Raw genomic sequence first — 24,878 nt, 5'->3', positions numbered from 1 at the left:
TATGCTTGTGAATCTCGGCCTCTAGATGTGTGATCGTCTCTACCTCCTCTTCTCCTTTGATGATTATCCCATTGACCGGATTGGGTAGCCACTTCCTCACAAATATCCCAAGCGGCATTAGGACCTTTCTTAAGAAAATTTCCACCTGATGCATTATCCAATCTTCTTCTATCATCAATAATCAACTCATTGTAGAAAGATTCACAAAGAAGCCACTTGGTGAGTCCATGATGAGGGCAACCTAACTCAATATCCTTGAAGCGCTCCCATGCATCATAAAAAGTCTCATTATCCTCTTGAAAGAACTTGGTCAAGCTATCCCGCATATAAGTAGTCCGATGATGTGGATAATAAGCATTCAAGAAGACTCTTTGCATATCGGCCCAAGAGAGAATGGATCTTGGCTTAAGCTTATGAAACCAAGTGCGTGCTTGATCTTTCAAAGAAAATGGGAACAATCGAAGCTTCAAACCCTCCAAGGTTAATCCTCCAAAGTGCATAGTGGAACATATGGCATCAAACTCAATTATATGATCATAGGGCCTCTCACTAGCCATGCCATGGAAAGTAGGGAGAATAGACAACATGTTAGGCTTGATCTCAAAGTTGGCATTTGTCGGAGGAAGCACAATGCAAGATGGAGCATTTACAATGCTAGGACATGAATAATGGCTCAATGGAATCTCCTCCTCATCTTGTGGTCCTTGACGTTCGTCACCCATATCTACTACTCGAATAGGAGACCTAGAAGGTGCTTGTGAGCGATGTCTTGGTCTCCTAACTCTCCTTGTTGGTCTTCCTCTAGGTAGTCTTTGCAAAACACAACCACTTCTCAAATTGATAGGTAGTTGAGTGTCGCTCATATACCTACGAAGGTTCAATAAGAAATTGAGTATCTCAATAACCAAAATATAAGCAAGATAAGCACCAATTCAACTCACAAAAAATTGACAAGTAATTAGAGGGGTGAAGAGAGAATTAAACACAAGTAGTACTAAATTTGACTAAACTAACCAAATCAAAATGAAAAATAAATAAAGAAACTAGATATATGAGTAAAAATAAAAATAAAAGTATGCTAAAAGTGACCCAAAATGCCAATTACCAAGGAATTAAGATCCGAAGACCCTAATCCCCGGCAACGGCGCCATTGACTTGGTTCATTAAACTTTCGCAAGCGTACGAATCGTTGTCAAGTAAGGAAAGTATTAAAACCTTGATTATCGTACCTCGGGGATTATGTGTTGGACCTAACCGAGGTAATTGGCGCTAGAATCACTCAAAAGCATACAATGAAAAATAAAAATAAAATAAAGTAAAATAATATTCACAAGGCACAAAGCCTTGGCAATGCTCGGCTTAGCTCACACTAAACCTAATCAAAGACACTAACTTGTAGCCCAAATGAGTTATGCACAATGGAAGGTAGAATTTTGTTTGAGAGTTTTGAATTGGGAATTAACTAAATTAAATGCAAACTAAAATAAAAGCAAACAACTAATTATCAAGCAAGAAATTAGATTCGGATTTCAAATTAATGGGAGCATGGGAGTGTCGGGTGATTCACACTAACTATCTTGTAAACATCGATGCCAATTTCACAAATGCATGGATTTCCTATATGTGTCGAGTTTCGTATCTAGTACTGGTTAAGGCTACTAAAACAATTATCCTTTCGGTGTATTGACTATGCCTGTTAAGGCCACAATCAACTCTCTAATTTGGGCATTACGCCGGTTAAGGCCGCAATATTCAAAATTAGAGGCCTAGAGAGTAAGATAATAGAAACCCAGGTAAGCTTAGCTACAATTAAGCTAGCTAATGGTAACCACACTTAAATCCTAAATGCAACAAGACCAATAAGTTGTCAATTTATCAATCTACTCATCATAATTGCCCACAACATAATTTCAAAGAGCGACAAAGGCTAGAAACATGCTTCTAAGGACCAATAAATTCGGATCTAAAGCATACGCAATAGAAATTGCATTTATTAAAAGTAAAGCATCAATATTTATACAAGATGAGTTAGGGTTTCACAACCCTAACTCCCAAAATTGAACTACTCACAACTCATACAAGAATCCATCAACAAAAGTATATAAAAATTATGAAATAGATAATAAGGAAAAGAGGGGAGATTTAGCTTGGTCACTTCTAGCTATGAGCTAGTGTGAATCAAGCAATTTCTTCACCCAACTACCCAAATTAAAGTGTGGTACTCTTGATGATGATTCCCTTGAGGCCTTGAGTGAGTCCCAAAAACATGAAAATTAGAGAAAAGAAGAGAGTGACTGGTGATGGGTGAGAGAAATGAGAAGGGATAAATAAAATGGGGTGGTGGTGGTGTGTGCTGCGGCACAGTTGAAAAGAAGCGAGAGAGGATATAGGCAACGGGGTCTGATATATGAGAGAATGGGATAATTGGAAGGGATGGGATATATGAGTATGTGGTGGTGAGAGAAAAGAAGAGAGATAAGGACGTATCCAAAATTAGGAGGAAGAGAGGAAAAAGAAAAAGAAAACAAATGAAAAAAAAAGGAAAAGAGAGGCAGCACGTGGGGGGGGGGGGGGGGGCAAAAGGATGAAGGCTGATGATGTCATCATTGTTGACGTCAGCACAATTCAATTTTTTTTCTTTTCTTTCTTTCTTTTCTTTCTTCTCTCTTCTCCATGCACTTCCGCGTATAATATCAGAGGCAATTGGATTCTGCTCCCTTAATGGTGTTGACCACGGTTGACCCACATTGACTATTTTGTCCTTTTGTCGGAAACTCCATTTTGCTCCAATTTCGCACAACTTCTTCCGAAATCCACAGCTCCGCTTATTTACTACAATAAAAAAAATATTAATTACATAATAATTACTTTAGAGATTAGCTTAATTCTAGTGTTTAGAACGTAATTACGTGCATAAAAATGCGTGTAATCAATAATTGGCTACTGGGTATTTTGATTTGGCAGTAAGAGTAGGTTCAAACCTTTTGGCTGGTTGACCCCTAGTAGTCCTATTTGGTAACACATATTGCCCAACATTAGACTCACTACTACTAGTACCAGTGGGTGGACATACCTTAGATGAGTGATCTTCAGTACCAGGAAGCTGTGGGTCAGGGGTAGGAGCTACAACCGAAGGGGTAGTTGTGTCTTCAACTTCATTTTCTGTGATTGAGACTAGTGCCTGGATGTTTGGGGCTTCTGCTTCTAGAGGTGACGGGTTGATGATCTCAACTGGATCCGTCAAAATACCTCTTGCCTGTGTGACTTCTCCTCCTCCTTCTGATTCCTCCCCCACTCCATGATACAGCTCTTCAAAATATGAATTCTCCCCCTGAAGAGCTGTATCTGAAGAGGAAAAATAGCTCATGTCCTCAAAGAAAGTAACATCCATAGTGACATAGTACTTTCAGGTAGGTGGATGATAGCACTTGTATTCTTTCTGATAACCTCCGTAGCCAACAAACACACACTTAAGTGCTCTGGCATCTAACTTAGACCTCTGATTTTTAGGGACATGGACAAACGCAACACAACCAAAGACACGAGCTGGAAGATTATGAAATGAAGGTAAGGAGACATGAGTTGCAAGAACCTCAAATGAAATTTTTCCCTGAAGGACACTAGATGGGAGGAAGCATGTACAACATCACCCCAAAGATACTTAGGCATATGAGCACTAAAGAGAAGCGCACGAACCATATTAAGTAAATGACGGTTTTTCCTTTCAGACACTCCATTTTGTTCTGGTGTTTGTGGACATGTAGTTTGGTGGACAATCCCATGGGTTTTGAAGAACTCTTGGAAAACATGATTAACATATTCTCCCCCATTGTCAGAACGAAGGACTTTAATAGTGCTATGGTATTGTGTTTGAACAAGAGTACGAAAAGTTTGAAAAGCTGGAAAGACTTCATATTTGGTTTTAAGAAGAGCAACCCATGACAATCTCGTACAATCATCAATAAACAACACAAAATATCTCATACCCGATACAGTGGGCTCTCTAGAAGGTCCCCAAACATCAGAATGAATTAACTCAAAAGGAATAACACTTTTATTAGAAATACTAGGAGAATAAGTAGCACGATGACTCTTGGCCAAAACACATGTTTCACAATGTAAAACAGACTCATCCACACCAATAAACAGAGTAGGCATGATTTTTCTCATAAGACTAAAAGAAGGATGCCCTAAACGGCGATGCCACAACCAAATTTCACTTAGTTTATCAAAACTCGAAGTCAAACCGGCGCGGGATTGTGCTCCTAGTTTCTCCCCTGCGTATGTCTGATCTAGATGGAACAACCTGCCCCTCAGATACCCCCGACCGATTATCTCCCTGGTGAGAAGATCCTGAAAAATCACATACATAGGATAAAAGGTTACGGAGCATTTAGACTCAGTATTCAACTGTGGAACAGATATCAAATGATGAGACAAGTCAGACACATATAATTCATTATGAAGTTCTAAGGTGGGAGTAATACAAACTGACCCTGACCCTAACACAGGAAAGGCCTCACCATTAGCATTTGTTACATAGGACACTGGTGGGGAAGACAATTCAGTAAAATACGATTTATCATAAGTCATATGATCGGAGGCACTAGAATCAATAATCCATGTATCAAAACCAACAAAGTTAGAAACCTTTAAAGCCAAACCAATCTTACCATGACTAGCTATAGAGGCTGTAGGAGTAGCCCCACCTACCATACGATGATCCTGACCGGCCACACCAGAGAAGTCTGGTTCTTGGACCAACTAACCCGCAGCTGCCTTCGCCTTAGGACGATAACCCTTCTTTTTAGGGTACCCATTCAGCTTCCAACAAGTCTCTCGAACATGTCCAAGGTCATTGCAATAAGAGCATTGAGGACGAGGGCGATTGGTGAAGCCTGGTGGGAAACCTTGCTGATGAAGTGGGGCTGAAATCTGCTGCTGAAGGAGAGGTGCTGGTGACTTGGCCTGAATGGCTAGGCTGGATACTTCAACCTATGTATGTTTGACACTTTCCTGCTGAGACTCATCCTTACGGATGTATGTAAATGCTGTGTTCAAACTAGGAGGGTCTGTCATTCTGAGCAATTCTCCCTTGGCATTACTATGCTTCTCATCAAGTCCTCTCAAAAATGCATGAACACTTTCAAGTTCCTTTTCCTTCTGGTACCACACAAGATCTTCCTGATTCTTGATCTTGCAAGGACGCTTCTGGTTAATTTCAGCCCATACATTCTTCAGCTAGGTGAAATACACAGCTGCTGGTTGCCCATTCTGCTGCATACTGGCAGCTTTACACATCAATTCATGAACCTGTATAAAATCAGACTCATTTGTATACAGATCCCCCAATGTCTTCCATATTGCTTCAGCAATCTCACACTCTTCCACCAACTGTAGCACATCCTCAATCATGACTTTGAATAAGATTGCCATCACAGATCCATCATCATCCTCCCACTTAGTATAGGCATCCACATCCTCCTCACTCGAAGCTTTAATTGTTCCAGTCACATGCCCCATCTTGTTTTTGCCACAAAGATGGACAGACATAATCTTCTTCCATGTTCAGAAATTGGTACCATTGAGTTTCGTACCCCTAAAAGAACCACCGTCTGAGTTTCGAACATAAACCTCAACTTTTTGGACCTCATTGATCTTGGAATTTTCACCTTCATCACCACCCATCGTAGCAAAATCACAATATGCAGCGAAATAAAAAGAATAAGAGAATCCAAAAATAATAAACCAAAACAGGCCGTGCAACAATTTTTTTTTTTTTTGCACGGGTTGGTGACCTGGAGAGAAGGACGGGTCACGGTTCTGAACTGGAGAGTAGAACCGAACTGGAGAGAAGGACCGGACGAAGTGATTGACGGTGCTGAATGGAAAGAATGACCACCGAGGCTGGGCGAAGGAGCCGGAGGTTCGGGCTGAAGATTGAGTCGCTGATGGGATGCGCGTGACGGGCTGAGAAGCTCGACGACTGGTCGACAACAGGCTGCGCACGATTGGGCCGAGGTGGTGGACTACTAACTCGACGCGGGTCTGACGAAGGTACGGACGGAATAGATGGAGAAAACCAATCTGGAGCAGATGGAAGTTTCGATTTTCTCGTGCTGATGTCCAATCAAAACGTTGGGTCTGAACGAGGAAGACGAAGCCGACCTGGACAGGTGATGAAGGCGGCTGGTCTGATGTCGTCGAAGTCCAAGAAGAAGATGATCTAGTCATTCTTGGACTAATGTCAACGCAGGAAAGGATGACCACAGGAGGGTAACGCCGTTTAGGAAACAATAACCCTAACAATGGGGTTTTTGAAATAATTCAGAAAAATAAGAGTAGAAAATAAGAGACAAAGTCCTCTCGGATCTTTGCTCTGATGCCAAGTCAAATAAGATGAGATATAGAGAATGAATTTTTTGATATAACATTCATCTCACAATGGAGGTATATAAAGAGGATTACAGGAATACAATCGACTTACGTCTCTATTCTCTACCACACACAGAACAGGTAAGTACTAACTACAATACAATCAATATAATTACGATATATTCCATTCCTAATATTATGCCATGACTCATGCTAACACTAACCATTGCTCATACATGATTCTTCTTCCGCTGCAATTTTCTTTCAAAACTAAATACTTGTATAATTACCAAATCAAAATGACGTAGTCGGAAGTAACGGGGTTTACAAGCGATAAACCCTAAAAAGATAAATCTGGAATCCACCAGAGAAAGAGAGAAAAATCTGTAATTTTTATTAAATTTGATATGATAAACTATACAAAACATGATGGTGCTTATATAGGAATCTAAGACCTAAAATCATAATCTAACAAGAAATCCTAAAGAATCCAAATTTAAAAAGAAACTAAAAACCTAAAATAAAATAATTCTAAAACAAATGTAGGACTAGCCTAAAGATATTAAATCCCGAATCGGATGATTAAAACGACATATTTAGGCCAAAATCCGTAGGGCTCACTAAAGTGAGTCTTGAAGATCTCGTCGTTCCCATTCTAAAAATGTATCATGCGTCTCAAACGGACATTCTGGCCAAAAGTTGATCACAATCTGCTTCGCAATTAAGACCTGACTTTTTGCACGAGTAACCCGAAAAGTCCAAAACCAAATTTTCTTGAATATTGCAGCGGCTAGTAACCTCATTATGCGTGAATTACCTATTTTCTAATCACTCTTCTTAATTTCACACCGCTTCTTTATTATTCTAGTTTTCTGGCTAAACCAGGCTCATTCTCGTCCTACGTCACAAAAACACCAAGAAATCAACGTTTTGTACAATTACCAGTCAAAAGTCCAAGATTGAATATGATCATTGTTCGTTTACTGTAGTTGTTCTTCTTCTCTTGTTCGTACACGAAGCTGTTCAAAGATTCCTCTCCAAAATACCGGTACAATTACCAAGCAATCGTGGGTTTCTTCATATTCTGTAGCAGTTTCTCTATCAAATTCAAGATCCAAGATTCAACTCTGGTTTACTCTGACTCAAGTTTGCCACTCAGTTCCTGTTCGTCTCGATGAAACCAATTACCCAACTTGGTTATATTTGATGCAACATCATATTAGAGGGCATGGTTTACTCAAATTCAATCTCAGCTGAAGCACTTAGCACTTACTCTAGTGATTGGATGCCAAACTTCAATGGAGGTATGGACCACTCTCAAACAACATTATGCAGAAAATTCGAAATTTCACATTTTGCGATTGAAGTCTACTCTCTACTCTGCAAAATATCTGAAAAGGATCAGATTCTATAGACGAGTATTTATTGCACTTCAAAACTGTTAGAGATCATTTAGTTGTGGTTGGTGTTTGAATATCATATCAAGATGTTAAGAGTTTGATTCTAGCTGGGCTTCCTAGTGAGTATGGCCACACTAGGCAAATTATTAGAGGCAAGAGCCATTTAGATTTGGAAGAAGTGAGAGCATTGTTATTGGCAGCTGAAACTGAGATCGAACTAGAGAATAAATCTGCACCATTAGCTCCATTAGCTGCAATGATGGCACAAAATGGAATGATGCATAACTCTCAGTATGGAATGTCCTCTGGTTTGGTGTCACCTCCTGGTTTTGGTCAGCCACATGGTGCATTCACATCACCCTAATGTGAATAATTGTGCTATGTCAAATGGTGTATCTAACCATGAATCATCTGGAATATCTACCATGCATCACTGTGTTGCGGTATATTGCATCTCCGACAACCGCACCACAGTTTGGTTATGTGGCTCCACAGAATACTATGATACCAAGTACTGGTTTTGTTGCTCCTTCAAATGGAGGTTTCATGCCTAATTCAAGTGTTGGTACTTCTTCTGTACCCAACAATGCATCTGTGATAAGTAACACAATAGGTAGTGAAGGGATTTTTAGCTCAGTGCTATCACAGTATCATTATCCTTACTGGTTATGTTGCTCAAAATGATTCTAGCACCTCATATGTTCAACAGTCCAATCTTAATCACAACGGAGCACAACAATATGGATACTTCTCTCAACAAAATGTGCAACCTGGTACATTCAACAACAGCTCTCAGCAGAATCAACAGCAAAATAATGGCCTATCTCGGAAGGGGAAATTTTCTTTACAGGTTGGTATATTAATTCATACACTGAATGCCAAATTTACAAGAGGAAAGGACATTCTGCTAAAAGTTGTTACTACAGAGTCTACAGACAACCTCAAGTAGTCAAGTTAACTCTCTAAGAACTGCAGCAGGGACTAATGTTGGCACTTCAAATGATTTTGGCAGTTCTAATCCCAATCATCATGCTAATTTTGGAGGTCGTAATGGTTTTGGACCTTCAAATCTTTTCAACAGTTACCTTGAAGCTTGTCAATTCTACTACAAGTCTACAATTCGGGTCACACTGCTCAAATTTGCTCTCGGCAATCTTCTCCTAGGCAGGTTTGTGCTTCTGGATCGTCTATGCAATGTCAGATTTTCTTTGAAATGGGTCACAGTGCAATCAAATGTTTGCGTAGGCATCACTATGGTATTCAACCACCAACTTGTGCAGCACCTAAAGCTTTGTCAGCTACCATCCCCACTCAACCAAAGCCACCCTCCATTGCTACTCAACCAAATAACAATGCTTTTCAATCGCAAGTCAAGCCTCTGCCATTTGTACATGCATCTCCATTATCAGTTCCTACTCACCCTCATTTGCAGCAAGCTCTTCTCAAGAAAATTGAAGCGTTGCCGACACCAGGCACATGCCTATTTCCTTCTACTCCGGACAAAAATATGATGAATTGTAGGCAGGCCTCGGCCTATGGAGCTATGGGGATCACTTTCCCTCATTTCCTAGTTGGAATATGCATTCTCACCTGCAATCTGATGTTCGTATCACTCCCATCAGCTTGAGGTGGGGATGTTAGGATTGATGTAATGCTACTATCCTCTATTCTGGTCCTATAGTTTGGTGTAGTGGTCCTATCCTGCATCTTAGGCTCTTAGCACGGTGAATCTTTGCTCTTAAGAGTTGGTTAAGAGGGTTTAGCTGTAGTATTAGTATAAAACCATGTTTTCCTCTTTGATACCCTCATGTTTTCCTCTTTGATATGTAAGCAAGCCTTGTACGAAAAACCATTACAGACAAATACAGTAGTCTTCCTTTCTTCAGTCTCTGCTTCTTCTTCTTCTCCTTTCTTCATTTTTGTCTGCCTTAGACTGATTCCTAGAATTCCAGCAACTACATCACATGATAGGTTCTACGTACCTGTGTCCTAATTTGTCTAAGGGTCAATTTTTCTCAACTTCGCAATCCAAACTGTTTTTTTAGCTAGCTGTAATTATGTCAAGCAATTCCAAGAAGCTTGGAAATTAGAGCACAGACTACCCTCATACATATGATCCAAGAGCAGAAAATAAGGCATTTGATCGCTCCCCTCTTCTTGAGAACTTGGCCGCATCTTTTGTTAGTTGATATGTCCTCCTGTGTCTGTAGGTTTATGAGCGAGATGTGTGTAACGGTCCAACTGTAACTGGTTGTTGGGGACTTGGGGGTGTGAAGGCGCATGTGATTCTCTTGGGCTATGTTTCCTTCCGCCTGTAGCTTGGCCTTGTTCCTTTTAACTATTTTTTTCAACCAAAAGAAGAAAAAGTTGAAGGAAGCTACATCAGTACGAGATATGTATCAAGCCACAGGGCACAAAAAGAAACCGAGGTACAGAAAACTTCTGCCGAAGCATAACATTACATAAGATTACATTTGAAGATGATCATAAGATTTTAGTACTCTGGTACTGAACACACATACACATCAGACTCGCATAGGCGGGCATTACATTACCGGCCAACGTAATGATATTGCCCATTATTATTGTACAAACGATGACACTGAACAAACATAAGAAAACGTAACACTTATCCCTCGGGCACTCGTCAGAGGCATTAGACACCCTCTTAGTCTCTCAATAGCAACCACCATATATCTAATGATGTGCGTTAATGGGACCATCAGTGTGGCAACACTTGTAGCTCACATAGGTCTCCATGGTGCGAGGACACTCGGGACACTTCATTGTCTCCGGAACCTTTCCTGCAACACTTGGAATGTCAAGGCGGCAACAGTGCTTCATAGTCTGAATCACCTTCTCGTGGTACGCTTTGAATGAGAACTCAAAGCCCTTTTCCTTGATAAACTCCTTCCATCTCTCAAAGTCCTCAAGCACCTTCAAGATTGTGAAGCCGTGGCCAGTGACCACCACAGTAGACCCTTTGCTAAGCACAGCCCATCCACTCTCATTTTTGTAGGATAGCAGCTTCTGGACTTCTTTGGTGACGGTGTCCGTTTGCTTGTTGACATTGGTGAAGAACAGGCTCTCAATGCCGTTCCAGAAACGCCCGAGAATGCCAAGGTCTTCTCCTCCTTTTGCACTCTTTCCCACACAATACAGCTCAATGTTGATCTTAAGTTCCTTAATAAAAGGATCATTTGCAATGGCAGTCGTTTTCTTTGTGAATTGCTGAATCCATTCATTGTCCTTGCCTCCGTAGAAGAAAATATACTTCTCCTCCTTGATCTGTTGATGAGTCAACATGTTACAAATTAAACAATGAAATTTGTTTCTAGTAGTGTAACATGATATGTTGTTAGATTATCATTTGGACCATGTATTAAAACAATATTTCACATAGAGGCCCACATTCACATTCTTGCAAACGTAACATGTCAAAAGGTATGCATTGTGATAAATGTAAGTAAGCGATTGTGAACATGAGTTTACTTACCCATGTCTGAATGGATGGGTGAATATCATTCACAATGGGGGTGATCCACTCTTTGTCATTTCGAATAGTGTCTTCTATGTCCTTATGGAAAGGAAATGCCTTCATTCCATAAACCCGAATCAAGTGGAGAGCATTGGTGTTTTCCACTTTCCCTTGTGGGTTCATCACCACAACTGCAGGCTTACCCTTGAAGTGCCACTCTTCCTTAATGAACCTGATGCCAGCAACTGGTGAAAAGTACTGCACTGTGTACCATGGCATCTTACTCCTCAAGATCTCGAACTTCTTTCGTAGCTCATCGGTCCATTGCTCCACAATGGGAATCCACACAATTTTGTACTTATCCTCTTTCTTTATTCCCTCATAAACTGGTCTGAGAATTGCAATGTCATCATCAGAAATGTCCAGGTTTGAAATGAACAATAACACATATTTCCTCCTCAGAACATCAATGGTAACCTGTTTGGATAACCAATTTCATAGATTAGTAAAATATAAGTGTAAAACTACAAATTATGGTGGTAAATTTAGTCTAGAGTAAGGTACTAGCTAGGGGATCGAGCAAACCGTTTTGTTACTGGAACCATCAATTATTGGCTGCACATTATCCTTGCTGAAAATCAGGGCCTTGAACACCTCCATAACTTCGGCAGGGGTCTGAAAAAGTTTTCTCAGCTTCCTATAGGTCTCTGCCTCCTCTGTTTTCAATACTAATTCTTCAGCATTTTTTTAGTACAAGATACAGAACTACTAGAAAGTAATAATTAAAAAAGTAACTACCTATTTGTTTTTTGCAGATTATCAGCTGGATCTTAAGCTTGTTTAGGATGTAGTGGATCTTTTGAGAATATTGGGATAAATCATGTGGCTTGTCCCTACATCAAATCAGCATTAGATAAATAAATGCTCTTTCACCATGCGTTAATCACATCAACTATAGAAATCATCAATGGTGTGGGCAAAAAAGCTAACTCATCGCTGGTGAGAAGGTGGACTTTAGTAGCACAAGCAACAATGGTTATGATAGACCAATAGACATCAACTGGGATATGGTCCATTGCAATAGCCAATGCAGGCACATCCTTTGGATCATAAGCAGAAAGCTTCTCCAGCTCAAAGATGCACTCAATCACTTGCAATGTGGTCTTGATCAGAGTGTTAAGCTCCACAACTGCCTGGCGCCGTTTCTGGAGGTCAGCGGGCTTGAGAAGGATGGGCACTCGCCTAAGGATTGCGACAGACTTGGCAAGTAGGTCAGATTGGTGAATTTGGGCAAGGAGCCAGAACTCACCATATTCCAAAGCAAATGCAGCCAAGGCCAAGACTGCCTTGGCTTCCCACGAATAGGTTGATAGCTTGTTGAGTATTGAAAGTGTTGATTTGTGGGCAATCTCTTCACCTGAAGCCTTGCAACATAGCTGAAATTTCATACAAGGGGTTAATTTTGGTAACTCAGAAAACAATTAGGAAATTATTGAGTAAAGTACTAATTAGTCACCTCACAACCAATGGACTTGAGGGTACACAATGGGGAGCTGAAGCTGGCTTTTGGGGGCTTCTCATCTATGGTTTCGACATGAACTTGGGTGCCCTGCAACAAGTCAGAAGTATTCATCAATTGAATTTAGTGTTCTACTACTCAAAATCAAAACACTAATATGTACTAGTTTAACAGTAACAAGTAAGATATATTTTCCCAAACATTTTTGAAAGTGCTATGAAGCTAAAGTCATCCCCAAGTGTTATAAATTTTTAATATAACCATATTCATCAATTGAATTTAGTGTTCTACCACTCAAAATCAAAACACTGATATGTACCAGTTTAACTGTAACAAGTAAGATATATTTTCCCAAACATTTTGAAAGTGCTATGAAGCTAAGGTCATCACCAAGTGTTATAAAGTTTTAATATAACCATGCTAAAATTCTAAAAATCCTATGAAGAACTTTCTGGTTATAAACTTTTACACAATAAAACCTTAATTAAGAAACTTAAAATTACTATAAATCAACTATTTAAAGTTCAAAATGGAAAAGTATTTTAATGAAAAAAATATTGTATAGAGAATCATTTCTTGGTCCAAGTGTCCAAGACTCATGGTAAAGCCCTTTATCTTCAATGGATTTTTCTTTTTTGTTTGTTTGGTATGTGACAACTCCATGAAGTTGATGTCGTCTGTCGTGGTGTTGGGGTCCCTAAAGATACCTGCTTCGAACGTACTGAAAACGACTTAATCGTCCCATCCAATCTGTTTTAATCGATCTGTAGCAAAAGTAAAGGTCCGATTCTCCACACCTCATCTTGTTTCCATTTTACCAGGAAAAAAGCCATATGAACTGTCCCGCATCGACTTTCCAGAAATAATGAAAATAAAAAAAAAATTAAGGTACATCACAAATATTAACATGAACCCCAACAACAAACGCTAAAATGGGGTCGGCAACAGTGACTAATAGCGCTGCTTTTGGGGTGGTCACGTGTTTAAAGAAACTTCATTACAACCATCTTTAGGATGAATACCAAATTTTAGTTCCTTCCATTTTTCATTAAATAAATTTCGCTTGGTCGAGTTTTCACAAAAAAAATATATATATATCTATCTTTAGGATGAATACTAGATTTTAGTTCCTTCCATTTTTTCGCTTTTTGATCTTCCTTACAAACAAAATGGCAGTATCATGTTTTGGCAAAAATTGTACGTTACAAGCTTTTTTTTTAGTTTAATGCTTCTTTAGGTTTTGAAGCACTTATATCTGTGGTGAAATAAGGTTATGGACTTAGTTATCGAAAAAACGCTACCAGCTACCAGCTACCAGCAGATCAGCACTACCATTCCAAAACGCTTTCTACAGAAACACTCCTGAATAGATCGAACCACAAGAAGTCCATACAAATTCACACATTTTTTAAAATAGTAAGTAGAACTAATTACTAGTATATTTTTTTCTGGTGAAATAGTCCGCACGATCTGCTAGCAAGTAGCAAAACCATACCTGCACGATGTTATCAACGATCTGGTTAGAACGCTTGATGATGTTTTCGGTGATCAAGAAAAGAGAGTCGACATCGAAGGAGTCGTCCTCATGGACATGGCTGGTGTAGATGAGCTCCAAGATTTTGTGGTCAGACATGGTGAACAAGCTGAGCTCACCCTCAATGTGCTGAACAGTGTTGGTGACTGCCGAGGTCACCTTGCTCACCGCATTCTGTGCTATGCCTAGCATGGTGAAGGAAATGGCTTAGTTAACACTCAAGGAAATTAAGGAAACTAAGGAGCTGAGATTGTGGCTTATATGGCTTTGCTGAAGGGAACCGGTGGTTCTTGCGGTCTGGTGCTAGCTGAGGGCCTCTATTTATAGCAACGTTGAGCTTGCAGATGAGTGGGGTCTAGCAGATAAGTGGGGTCCAGCTCAATAATAACACATTGCCATGTGGTGAATTTGGATTGAGAGATTTCTGGATAAGGGAGTTGCGGTTTTTATTTTATGCACGTGAATAGTACAACTACTTAAGACCTTTATTGTGTAAATTATATACATTTGAGGACTTGTATTGAAATTCTGGAAAGTTGGAAAGATCTAGTTTTAGCTGAAGTATTAAGTTATGACTAGGTACTCTAGCTCAACTCTGTAAAAGACTTGCAGTGTGAATAATTCGATAAACAAATTTATGAAGATTTATAGATTTATACCACTTTTACCAGAATTCTCCGGCTTGGCCAAAAGCCCAAAATTATTGACATAAAAGGAGACTAGTATAGACTATAGATGATGAGGCTTGTCCTATTTAGTGATTCACATTGTTCATGATTTGATGTCTGCAGTTACAAAGTCACGATGCAAATTAAAGGCAAATGGGAATACCCGCACCAGCGAAAACGTTAAATCATAATAATCAAATGCATCTCCCAGCAAATCGGATTCCACAAATAAATGATCTTGAAGATAAGAAAGGACAATAATTTGTTGAACGTGATAGGCCAGAGATCAGAGATGATAGAACTCGATAATAAAAACAACACATAAAAAAATTTGACTTTTTTATACAAAATACGGCCTTTAGCAGTTTAGGTCACGATTTTCTAAAACTGAAAATTTCAGAAAATTCAGTGTTCATAAGAGCATCTCCAATCATTTAGTCAAAAGTTAAAGCCATATGCAAAATATGACTCCCCTAATGTCATTACTATTCATTCAATTTTCGTATCTCCAACCATCTTTAGTCAAAAGCCAAAGTCATTTAATAAATTAATCATTTTCGAGAATTAATTAACTACAATTGCAGCACATGCAGAGGGGCCCACCATTTTTTCAGCCAAAGAAATTTGGCTTTCGTTCTACAAACTTGAGTAAAAATGACTCCAGTTATGGCTCAAGAGTCAAAATAGCTAAAGTAAGAGCATGGTTGGAGATCTCTCTACCAAAAAGCCAAAGTCAAAATGACTTATAGCTAAATGGTTGGAGATGCTCTAAGTGGTGGTTGTTTTATTTCTATCGGTTGTATAAAGTTTTGGGACTCTTGTTTGTAGCTTTTTGTGTAATAACCCGAAAATTAGTGCCAACTATAGAACACTATATTATTAACTATATTTGAAAAATCTTTGTTATTGAGCTCAAGACTTTCATCTATGTTATTTTTGTGATGCATGTCATTTTAGTACTAATTATTGTAATTTTTTTTTACTAAAGTTCTTTACTTATTAATTGGGTAAATGTGCATATGGATGTGTATGTGAACATACATATATATATATATATATATATGCATATATATATATATAGCAAGTGGATTTATGCTTTCTTTCTTTTTATTTTTTTTTTATTTTATCTTATCATTTTAATCATTTAACCTAAATAGTAATTAGTCACTCACCTTATAATAATTAGTCACTTACTTATTTTATGCTTAATTCTAGCCTATATAAACACATGATCTCTATCATATTTCCTACAAGCTTAAAAATCAAGTGCAAAACTGATTTGAAGCCTCCTTAGTTGTAGAGAAAACTCAAGTTCCCACACAAATCCTTCATCCTTTTTCTCTTTAGAAGCTCCCTTTGTTTTTCTTAAAGAAGTCCAAGCTTGAATTCAAGACCAAAATCTTCACCTCACCCCTGAGTTTCTTAAGTAAGTACATGAATACATTTCTATATTCTTTTGTCTTTAAGATTTATCAAACTACATAATCAATGATAAGATGGAAAAGGATCTGCTTTGCTGCAAACCAGTATTTTTGTATATAACAAAATCTGTTTTGTCAAAAATAATTACAGTATTAAATTCCTCATCAAAAGTTCTTCAATTTAGGCTTTTGAATCACTAAAAAAGGTTAAGAAATGAAGAAGTTATGGCTAATCAAAGTTTTCAACTTTTAAACTTGCTGGAAATCTCATACAGCCATCACAACTTCAAAAATTCATATCTCCCTCATTTCTTATCCATTTTCTACAAACTTTATATCAATTTGAAGCTTAGGACCTCTACTTCTGATCTGGAGAGTTTGAGAAGTAATGGTAAAATACACATTACGTAATTACTTAGACATCAAAGGACAGTATTAAAAATATCGGTTTCTGCACTGTTATGGTTCTTCACCATTTCTGGACTATGTGACTTCGAACTGGATTACATGACTTATACCATTGCATTCCTTGTGAAAAACCCTTTGAAATGGTGTACTCATTTGACTAATTCGGACTTGTGATGGACAACATAACATATTTTGAAGTTTGATGACTCTAATCGGAGAAACATGAAGTATGAACATGGTTGATGAACTTCAATGGATTTGGACATAAGGACTGAAATACTAACTATAATATAATTTTGTTAAATTGTTTATAGTTACTTATTTAATGCTTTTGCTTTATTATTACCTATTTTACTTGATTTCAATTATGTATAAGGTTCTTTTTAATGTTTATACTAACTATAATTTAATTTTGTTAAATTGTTTATAGTTACTTATTTAATGCTTGTGCTTTATTATTACCTATTTTACTTGATTTCAATTATGTATAAGGTTCTTTTTAATGTTTATACTAACTATAATTTAATTTTGTTAAATTGTTTATAGTTACTTATTTAATGCTTGTGCTTTATTATTACCTATTTTACTTGATTTCAATTATGTATAAGCTTCTTTTTAATTATGTTGTTTGCTAGTGAATTTACTTATTTGTGTTATACAATTATGTTATACATGTTTTCATATGAGATTATTCCTAAGTATATGTATCTATATGTGTGTGTACATATACATATATTACGATCTATAATTTATAAAGATTGTATGTTGTGAAATTGATTATGTCTGAAAAGTACAATTGTGAAGCCGGGTGATTACAACAACCCCGTGCTTAAGTGAATTACTGGTAAAACTGTTTTGGTGTTATGTGGAGTTTAAGCTGTGGGCTCTAGTCCCTTCAGATAGTGCACTATTATACTCTTAGGAAGTGTGCCTACTTTGAGTATACGTACCTTAGTTGTGTCTTTGGTATGCTGCGGCTTATCCGTACTTTGGGAATAGTACGTCGGTCCCTAGTACGTGGATTTGTGATTTGATACCAGTCAACCTGGTTGTCCCATGCTTTGGGAATAGTACGTCGGTCCCTAGCATGTGGATTTGTGATTTGTTACCAGTCAACCTGGTTGTCCCGTGTTTTGAGAATAGTACGTCGGTCCCTAACACGTGGATTTGTGATTTGTTACCAGTTAATCTGAAAATTCACTAAAAAGAGAAATGTACTTACGTTATTTTGATCAAATATCTATCTATGATATATTTTGATTATGTGAAGGTGTTTGTGAAAAGAAAATCAAGCATGTGTTGCTTTAATGTTATTTCACATATTAATGTTGCAATATTTGTTGGTTGTGATTAAGCATGTGTTGCTTTAATGTTATTTCACATATTAATGATGCAATATTTGTTGGTTGTGATCAATATTTTGAATATGTGAAGGTGTTAGTAAAAAGAGAATCAAGCATGTATTGCTTTAAGGTTATTTCACATATTAATACTACAATATTTGTTGGTTTGATAAGAAGATGTGACTTTGTGATTTATTACCAAACCATTCACATGAATGAATATATTTGTATATATGTGTGTGTGTATTGTGTGTATATATATACATATTTAAGAATTCGTATGAACATATAAATGGTTCTTGGTACATTTTAATTGGTTGTTCAGTTTTGATTTCCTATAAGACACATTAATATAAGAATGTAAGTTGTGTACTTACTGGGCTTGTGTTGCTCATGATGCTACACCTTCTTGTTTTCAGGTATTGAGTAGATACTTGGGGAAACGGGATGAACGTACTAGATAAAATAATATTTTTCTACTACTATTTCTAGTGAATACCTGTACTGATTCGAATTTTGCTTAACTTTGGTTTTGTAAATATATTACCGATATTTGTTTTCTAATAAAAGTACTATTCAAACATGTATATAATTTCTTTTACTTCCTGTTGATTTATTCAAGAAGAAAATTTTATTTGTTTGACTCACGTCACAAATTCACGAGCCATATTTCAGTACAATATTGGCCTTGGATTTGGGGGCGTGACATTTTGCATCTAGCAAATTTTGCCCGCCTTCGGCCAATTTGTTGAAGTTGTGTTACGCTTCAAGAGTAGTCAAAGAGTGCTCTGTGCTGATTTGGGCCTTTTGGAGTTTATTTTTTTCTTTTTCTCTGTTCTAAAGATGGAAAATTTATTTCTTTTCTATCTTTTATTGCTTTCTCTGGTCTGTATTTTTGGCGGTTGGGGTTTTGTCATTGTATTTTTTATTATTAATAAAAAAAAAAGGGGACGGGAGGTGAGCTCTCAAAGTGTGGTAGACCTTTTACCTTCGGATTTGAGGGTACGACTTGCTCCCTAAATCGTCTACTTCCGATGAGCTAATATCGTCTCATCCCTTATTTTAATTATAAAAAAAAATAAAATAAAAAAAAAAAACCTCTGTGTTATAGAAAATTAAAACAAAAAGTATTCGGTGTTTATTTGAAAATAGCATTGTTTAACTTAAGTAGCCAAACACAACAGCAGAAGCTAGAAAACTCTATGAAGATAATTACTTATTTCGAATTGAGATGCGTAAAATCGTAGACAAACTCATGAAGGAATAAGGGAGCTTTTCATGAGAGGTTTGTGTCTATTTCGACTTCCTGCTAATAAACACAAAGAAACTCATTAATGTGAATAATACTCTATATATTCATACTCATTGCAATTAGAAAATCATATTTAACTTATTCAAAAAAAAAATCATATTTAACAATAAAGAACTAGAAAGGGCCAGATAAAAATTTGATTCAAGCATATGTGTTCAGAAGCTAGCTAGGTACGTAGTTTTTGATAAAATAATCTGAGGTTCACATCCAAAACCAATTAGCAATGAATGGAGTGGCCTAAATCCTTATAAACCCATAGGCAATGTCCCATTTTTCTCATGTGGGATGACATATATTATCAACACGCCCCTGCACGTGTGGCGAATTTTCAAACCATACACGTGGACAACTTTGGGTGACGTGGAGTCCATGTGGCCGTTATGCATACACACGTGGGTAATTTGGCTTTGATACCATGATAAAGTAATCTGGGGTTCATATCCAAAACCAATTGGCAATGGATGGAGTGGCCCAAATCCTTATAAATCCATAGGCTAGATCCTATTTTTCCCATGTGGGATGACATATATTCTCAACAGTTTTCAACATTTTCACATTTATGGCTAGTTTGAAATTGCTTTACTTTTACATAAATCAAATTTTTTTTTTTTAAAGTTAGGTTTTAAGATCTTTGGTGAATTAAAAAAAAATAGCTTTACTTAAAAATTATAGATCATTAGCAAAAGATTATAAAATTAACTCAAATGTTACTTTCAAAAGCTATTGTGGATAAAGACACACGTAGGTCTTTTCAAAAAAAAAAAAAAAAACACATGTAGGTTTAATGAATTTTTTTTAAATCTCAATAACATGCACACTCATTTTTAAAAATAACAGCCTCAATCCTAATATATACCTCTATTATCATCATAGAGAAATACTCATGGATTTTATTTTGCCAATATAGGGTCCATGTCAAATTTGATGGTAGTGAAAGAAAAGAAAAATAGACATAATTGATCTGTTAAAGAGTGAAAGGAAAAAAAAGAAAAGGTTCAAAATCATGTCATCTGTGGTCTAAAATTTACTAAACAACATAAAGTATTTAAAAGTATTGTTTACCAAACATAAAACTGTTTTAATTCACAATTGATTATTCTCACAACACAGCAAAAACAGTTTTTTTTTTTTTTTTTTTTGAAGTCTAGCAATATCAAACTAGCCCTTAGTGTTTTAGTAAAAACCAACTTAATCCCACACTTTCTGTGTGTGTGTATGCGCACGCGCAGGTGAGAGAGACAAAAATTAGTTGGGGGCAAAACAGTACAAGACATGACAGATCGATGGGAAGGGCAAAAACAGAAGCACACTATTCATAAGGAAAATTGTTTTATCAAACAGTATTGTACTATTATTTATCAAACATAAAACAGTTTTAATTTAAAATAAATTATTCTCACAAAATAGCAGAAGCAGTTTTTTTCTTTTTTTAAAGTCATAATCTAGGTTTAGTACAGACCAACATAATTAGATAATTCCCTAACTAAACGGTGAGAAGAGACAAAAAATCAATTGGGGGAAAAACGGATGAGACATTGACAGAATGATGGCAGGAGCGAAACCGAAAGCACACTATTCATAACGAAAACATTATTCAAGGTGAGCTGTAGCACAGATAATTGAATTCATATAAAACTTTGGAAGGACCAATATGGACTTCTATCAAAATTTGACATTTTACTGTAGTCTGGTTATAACCTTTCTGTCTTTTTGCCCTTTAATCATGTATATGTTGTACGAAACATTTTACAACTAAGATAGGTCATATTTTTTATTTTTCCACAACGCAGAAAACTTAATTTGGGCATTTAACCTTTCATATGCATATGACATACAAATTCATTCGTGTGGGACAAAGAAGAAAGAACTCCTTTATTTCTCCTCCCACTATTTCTGTTTCTTAAACCGGAAAAAAAAAATCAGAGAGTGATCTAGAACGTACACTAAAAAAGGGCAAAGAAATGATGTGATTGCTAGGTCGATTTGGTCCACACACGTTCAAATGTTCAAAAGATGTTTGTTCCCTCGTGTTGCACAATGTCTGGTTATGGACCACTCCGTGTAAAAATCAAGAAATTGGGGACCAAAAGATGAGCTTTGGTTCACCAAAGTTGCCAACAAACATTAATCAAGTTTGTCCTCTCTGAATTATTGGTTTTACCCTAAACACAACACGTTTTTGGTGCGGGTGGGTTTAAAGGAGCGTTGTATAATTAGGTTTTTCAATGAAAGGTTATGATAACAGCACTAGAATTTTTGGGTTGCGTCACTGCGAGTCAAAAAGTCTATCGCCGGACAATCATATAAACACATGAATTAATTAATACGTATAAAATTATATAAATGATACTTTTAAGGTTAAAAAAAATATTTATTACACATTCAGATCCCCACTAACTTACTGCATGTGTAATAGATTTTTTTTAAGAAAATAAATGAAATAAAATAATTATTGCAGAGAGAAAATAGTGGAAGAATCTAAAAGAATATATATTTTTTTAAGAAGAAAGCCAAAATAATTTAGAACATGTTAAAGGAAAAACATATTGTGTGCCTTCGTCAAAGCAACTGACAGAGAGGGAATCAAGGAATCAGTGATTACCATCAATCAGCACAATTATAGATCAATCAGCATTCAATGTATTTAATGTAATTAATATTTCCGTTGTAACTCTATCCCTATATAAAGGGACTATGAAATGAAATGAGTAGACCATTCCAATTGTCATTTTACTTCAACACGTTATCAGCACGCTCAGAGCAAATAACCAAGAAAGAAAAAAATCCAAACCCTAAAGAAGAAAAAGTTATTTTTCTTTTCTGCCGTTTTTCACCAAAAAAAAAAAAAAAAAAAAAACTCTGCAGAAGCAGATCGAAAACCCGATTTCTCCTCCATCCTCCAAAATCCCGATTTCTCCTCCCTTCCCCACCTGCTCGGCCTGCACAGAGCTCACACAGAAGCCTACCCAACTGCAGATCGAGACCTACCCACCTGCAGATCGAGACCTACCCACCTACCCACCTGCACTTCTTCCCCGACCACAGGATCGGCCCGGCCCCGCCCCGTCCAGCCTCCATCTCCATCGAACTGCTAAGGGCACCCAACTCATCCCAGTCGCTCACCTGCAGCACCGCCCTCTCCTCCGAGCAGCCCACCGATCCCAGCACGGACGCATCCAGCCGGCAGAGACTTCGATCTGCCCAGCGCAGCCCCTGCCACCGCGTTGCTGCTCACCTCCGCCTCCACCTACAGCCCACCGGCCTCCAGCGCGCATCCCCCAGTCGGCCAGACCCCCTGCACTTCAAGACCAAACCAGAAGGAAGGAAAGCCGGAGGAGGAAGAAGAAAAAAAAAAAAAAAAAAAAAAGGGGGCCAACTCGGGCCGAAGTAAGGACCCGGCCCAGAAACGAAAAAAAAAAAGGGGGGCCCAAAGAACAGAAGGCCCAGAGAATAAACAAAAACAGAAACAGACAAAAAAAAAAAAAAAAAACTTGACCCAAAGTAAAGGGCCAGCCCAGAGAGCAGACCCGGCCCAGACCAAAAAAAAAAAACAAAAGAGGCCCACCGGCCCAGAAAAAAAAAAAAAAAAAAAAAAAAAAACGAGGCTCAAAAGAGAGAGGAAGCGGCCCAATTTTTCTCAAGCATACAAACATCGCACGCCTGCATCAACACGCGCGTGCGTGCGTGAGGATTGTTTTTCTCGAAACCAAGTATGTTCTCTTTTATTTTCATATTATGGTATATTTAATTATTTATCATTAGAATTTTTTTTTTTTGAGCATGCTATTTTATTGCTTGTTATATATGTGATATATATATTCGTGGAATCTAAAATATGTGAATTTTATTTATATTTTCTATGTTTAAACATGCTTTATACCTTATTTTTTATACCTTTATATTTTGTTATTACGCATGTTTAATTAGATAATTTTGATCATTTTCAGCATGCCTTGTTTTTATGTTTTATATAATTACCTTTTAAGCATGATTTATCCTTATATAAATTATTCCTAAGTATGCCTTTATATTATGCTCTCATTTGTATTTTATGTTAGGCATGATATATTTTTGCTATTGTTATATGTAGTATATAATTTGTTGTATATTTGTAAAATTTTGAACAAGCCATGTCATTTATTTTTATATATACTATGTTTTATTATTAAATGTGTTATAGTTATTTTTGTAATACAACATATAAAATTATGCTTGCCATGATAATGAAAATTCATGCGCATTTATACACACAATATTAATGTGATAAAGTATTTTCACATAGCATCGAGAAAAAAAATGTGTGACCATTACGAATCTTGGTCTTGAAATCTAATTCATATTGTTTGGAAAATAATACACGTGGATGTCTTTTGTGACTGCGTAATTTATATCTTCTCTTTTGTTGATGTAGATGGCTGATCCAACTCGACCTGAGTTTGACATCTTGGACTCAGAAGGACTTGAGTACCATCGTTGGGTTTCCGATATGGAAACTGCCTTTGTGACAAAAGACTACACTGCCACCATTACTGATCCCAAAGATGATGAACTATCTAATAAGGTGAAAGCAGATGCCTTAATTTTTCTGAGGCGACATATTGATCCTAGCCTACACTGGGAGTACCTTCAGTTGAAGACACCCAAAGCACTGTGGGATGCCCTTAAAGGACGTTTTGGGAACATTCACGATACTTTGCTCCCAGGACTGGCTGTTCAGTGAAATGGAATCCGCTTGCTTGACTATAAAAATGTCAATGACTTCAACAAGGACATGTTGCGCTTAAAGGCACGTCTCAATTTCTGTGGAAGGGAAATCACAGAAGATGATATGATCTACAAGACTCTTACCACCTTTCCTAATTCAGCTTTTATACTAGCGAACCAGTATCAGTTGGATTATGACAACAAAAGAATCACAACCTTCAATAAGTTAATAAGCCTACTGCAAGTGGCTGAGAGACAAAATAAGATTCTCTTGAATAACAATGCCAGGCCCACTGGGACAAAGAAAATTCCCGAGGCTAATTATGGCAAAATGAAAGGTGGAAATAACTCCAATGCAAGGGGGTATAGACGTGCTGATCCCTACCCACGTGGCAACAATGCACCACGTGGAAAGGGACATGGGGATCATGGAAACAAAATGCCAACGGAAAGAGTTGACAATGAACCATGCTATAGGTGTGGATTCATTGGGCATTGGTACAAGAACTACCAAGCAAACAACAGAGTAGCAGCCAATTACAAGAGGTATAGAGAGTCTAAAGAACAAGTGGCTCACTATATGGAAGAAGGAGGTCATGACCTAGACGTCAACCTTACAGTTGCAGACTCCAATGGCAAAGAGGAACTTGCTAAGTCAATGGATGCTCTCAATCTTGACTGATCTGTTTTATTCATTTTATTTTCCAAAGACCGTT

At 37.3% G+C, this 24,878-nt stretch overlaps 1 protein-coding gene, 1 long non-coding RNA gene and 1 pseudogene across 2 annotated transcripts; 2 read left to right on the top strand and 1 right to left on the bottom strand.

Annotated features, from left to right (window-relative positions):
* Positions 1-222: 222 nt before the first annotated feature.
* Positions 223-335, top strand: LOC112201186 (annotated as a pseudogene).
* Positions 336-7,307: 6,972 nt separating this feature from the next.
* LOC121052634 lies at positions 7,308-9,660 on the top strand. The gene is made up of 2 exons (XR_005809682.1): positions 7,308-8,625; positions 8,788-9,660. It is a non-coding gene; the product is annotated as an uncharacterized LOC121052634 (long non-coding RNA).
* A 514-nt stretch (positions 9,661-10,174) lies between these two features.
* Positions 10,175-14,609, bottom strand: LOC112197328 (protein SIEVE ELEMENT OCCLUSION B). The gene is made up of 7 exons (XM_024337946.2): positions 14,268-14,609; positions 12,770-12,862; positions 12,244-12,689; positions 12,052-12,146; positions 11,839-11,969; positions 11,272-11,730; positions 10,175-11,063 (listed from the first exon to the last, which is right to left on the bottom strand). The coding sequence occupies exons 1-7, from the start codon at positions 14,496-14,498 to the stop codon at positions 10,473-10,475; spliced, it is 2,046 nt and encodes a 681-aa protein (XP_024193714.1). The 5' UTR covers positions 14,499-14,609; the 3' UTR covers positions 10,175-10,472.
* Between the last annotated feature and the right edge of the window lie 10,269 nt (positions 14,610-24,878).

This window comes from Rosa chinensis, chromosome 4 (genome assembly GCF_002994745.2).
Source record: "Rosa chinensis cultivar Old Blush chromosome 4, RchiOBHm-V2, whole genome shotgun sequence".
Lineage (NCBI taxonomy): Eukaryota > Viridiplantae > Streptophyta > Magnoliopsida > Rosales > Rosaceae > Rosa > Rosa chinensis.
Note: the sequence above shows the minus strand (reverse complement) of the source record. Positions and strands in the feature narration are given on the sequence as shown.

Bases quoted from the DNA above. Each gene is read 5' to 3' on its own strand.
- LOC112197328 (XM_024337946.2), bottom strand. From the start codon at position 14,498: ATGCTAGGCATAGCACAGAATGCGGTGAGCAAGGTGACCTCGGCAGTC. The intron at 12,863-14,267 runs GTATGGTTTTGC...GACTTGTTGCAG, and splicing joins TCGTTGATAACATCGTGCAG to GGCACCCAAGTTCATGTCGA. The intron at 11,731-11,838 runs GTTTGCTCGATC...TTATCCAAACAG, and splicing joins ATGGTTCCAGTAACAAAACG to GTTACCATTGATGTTCTGAG.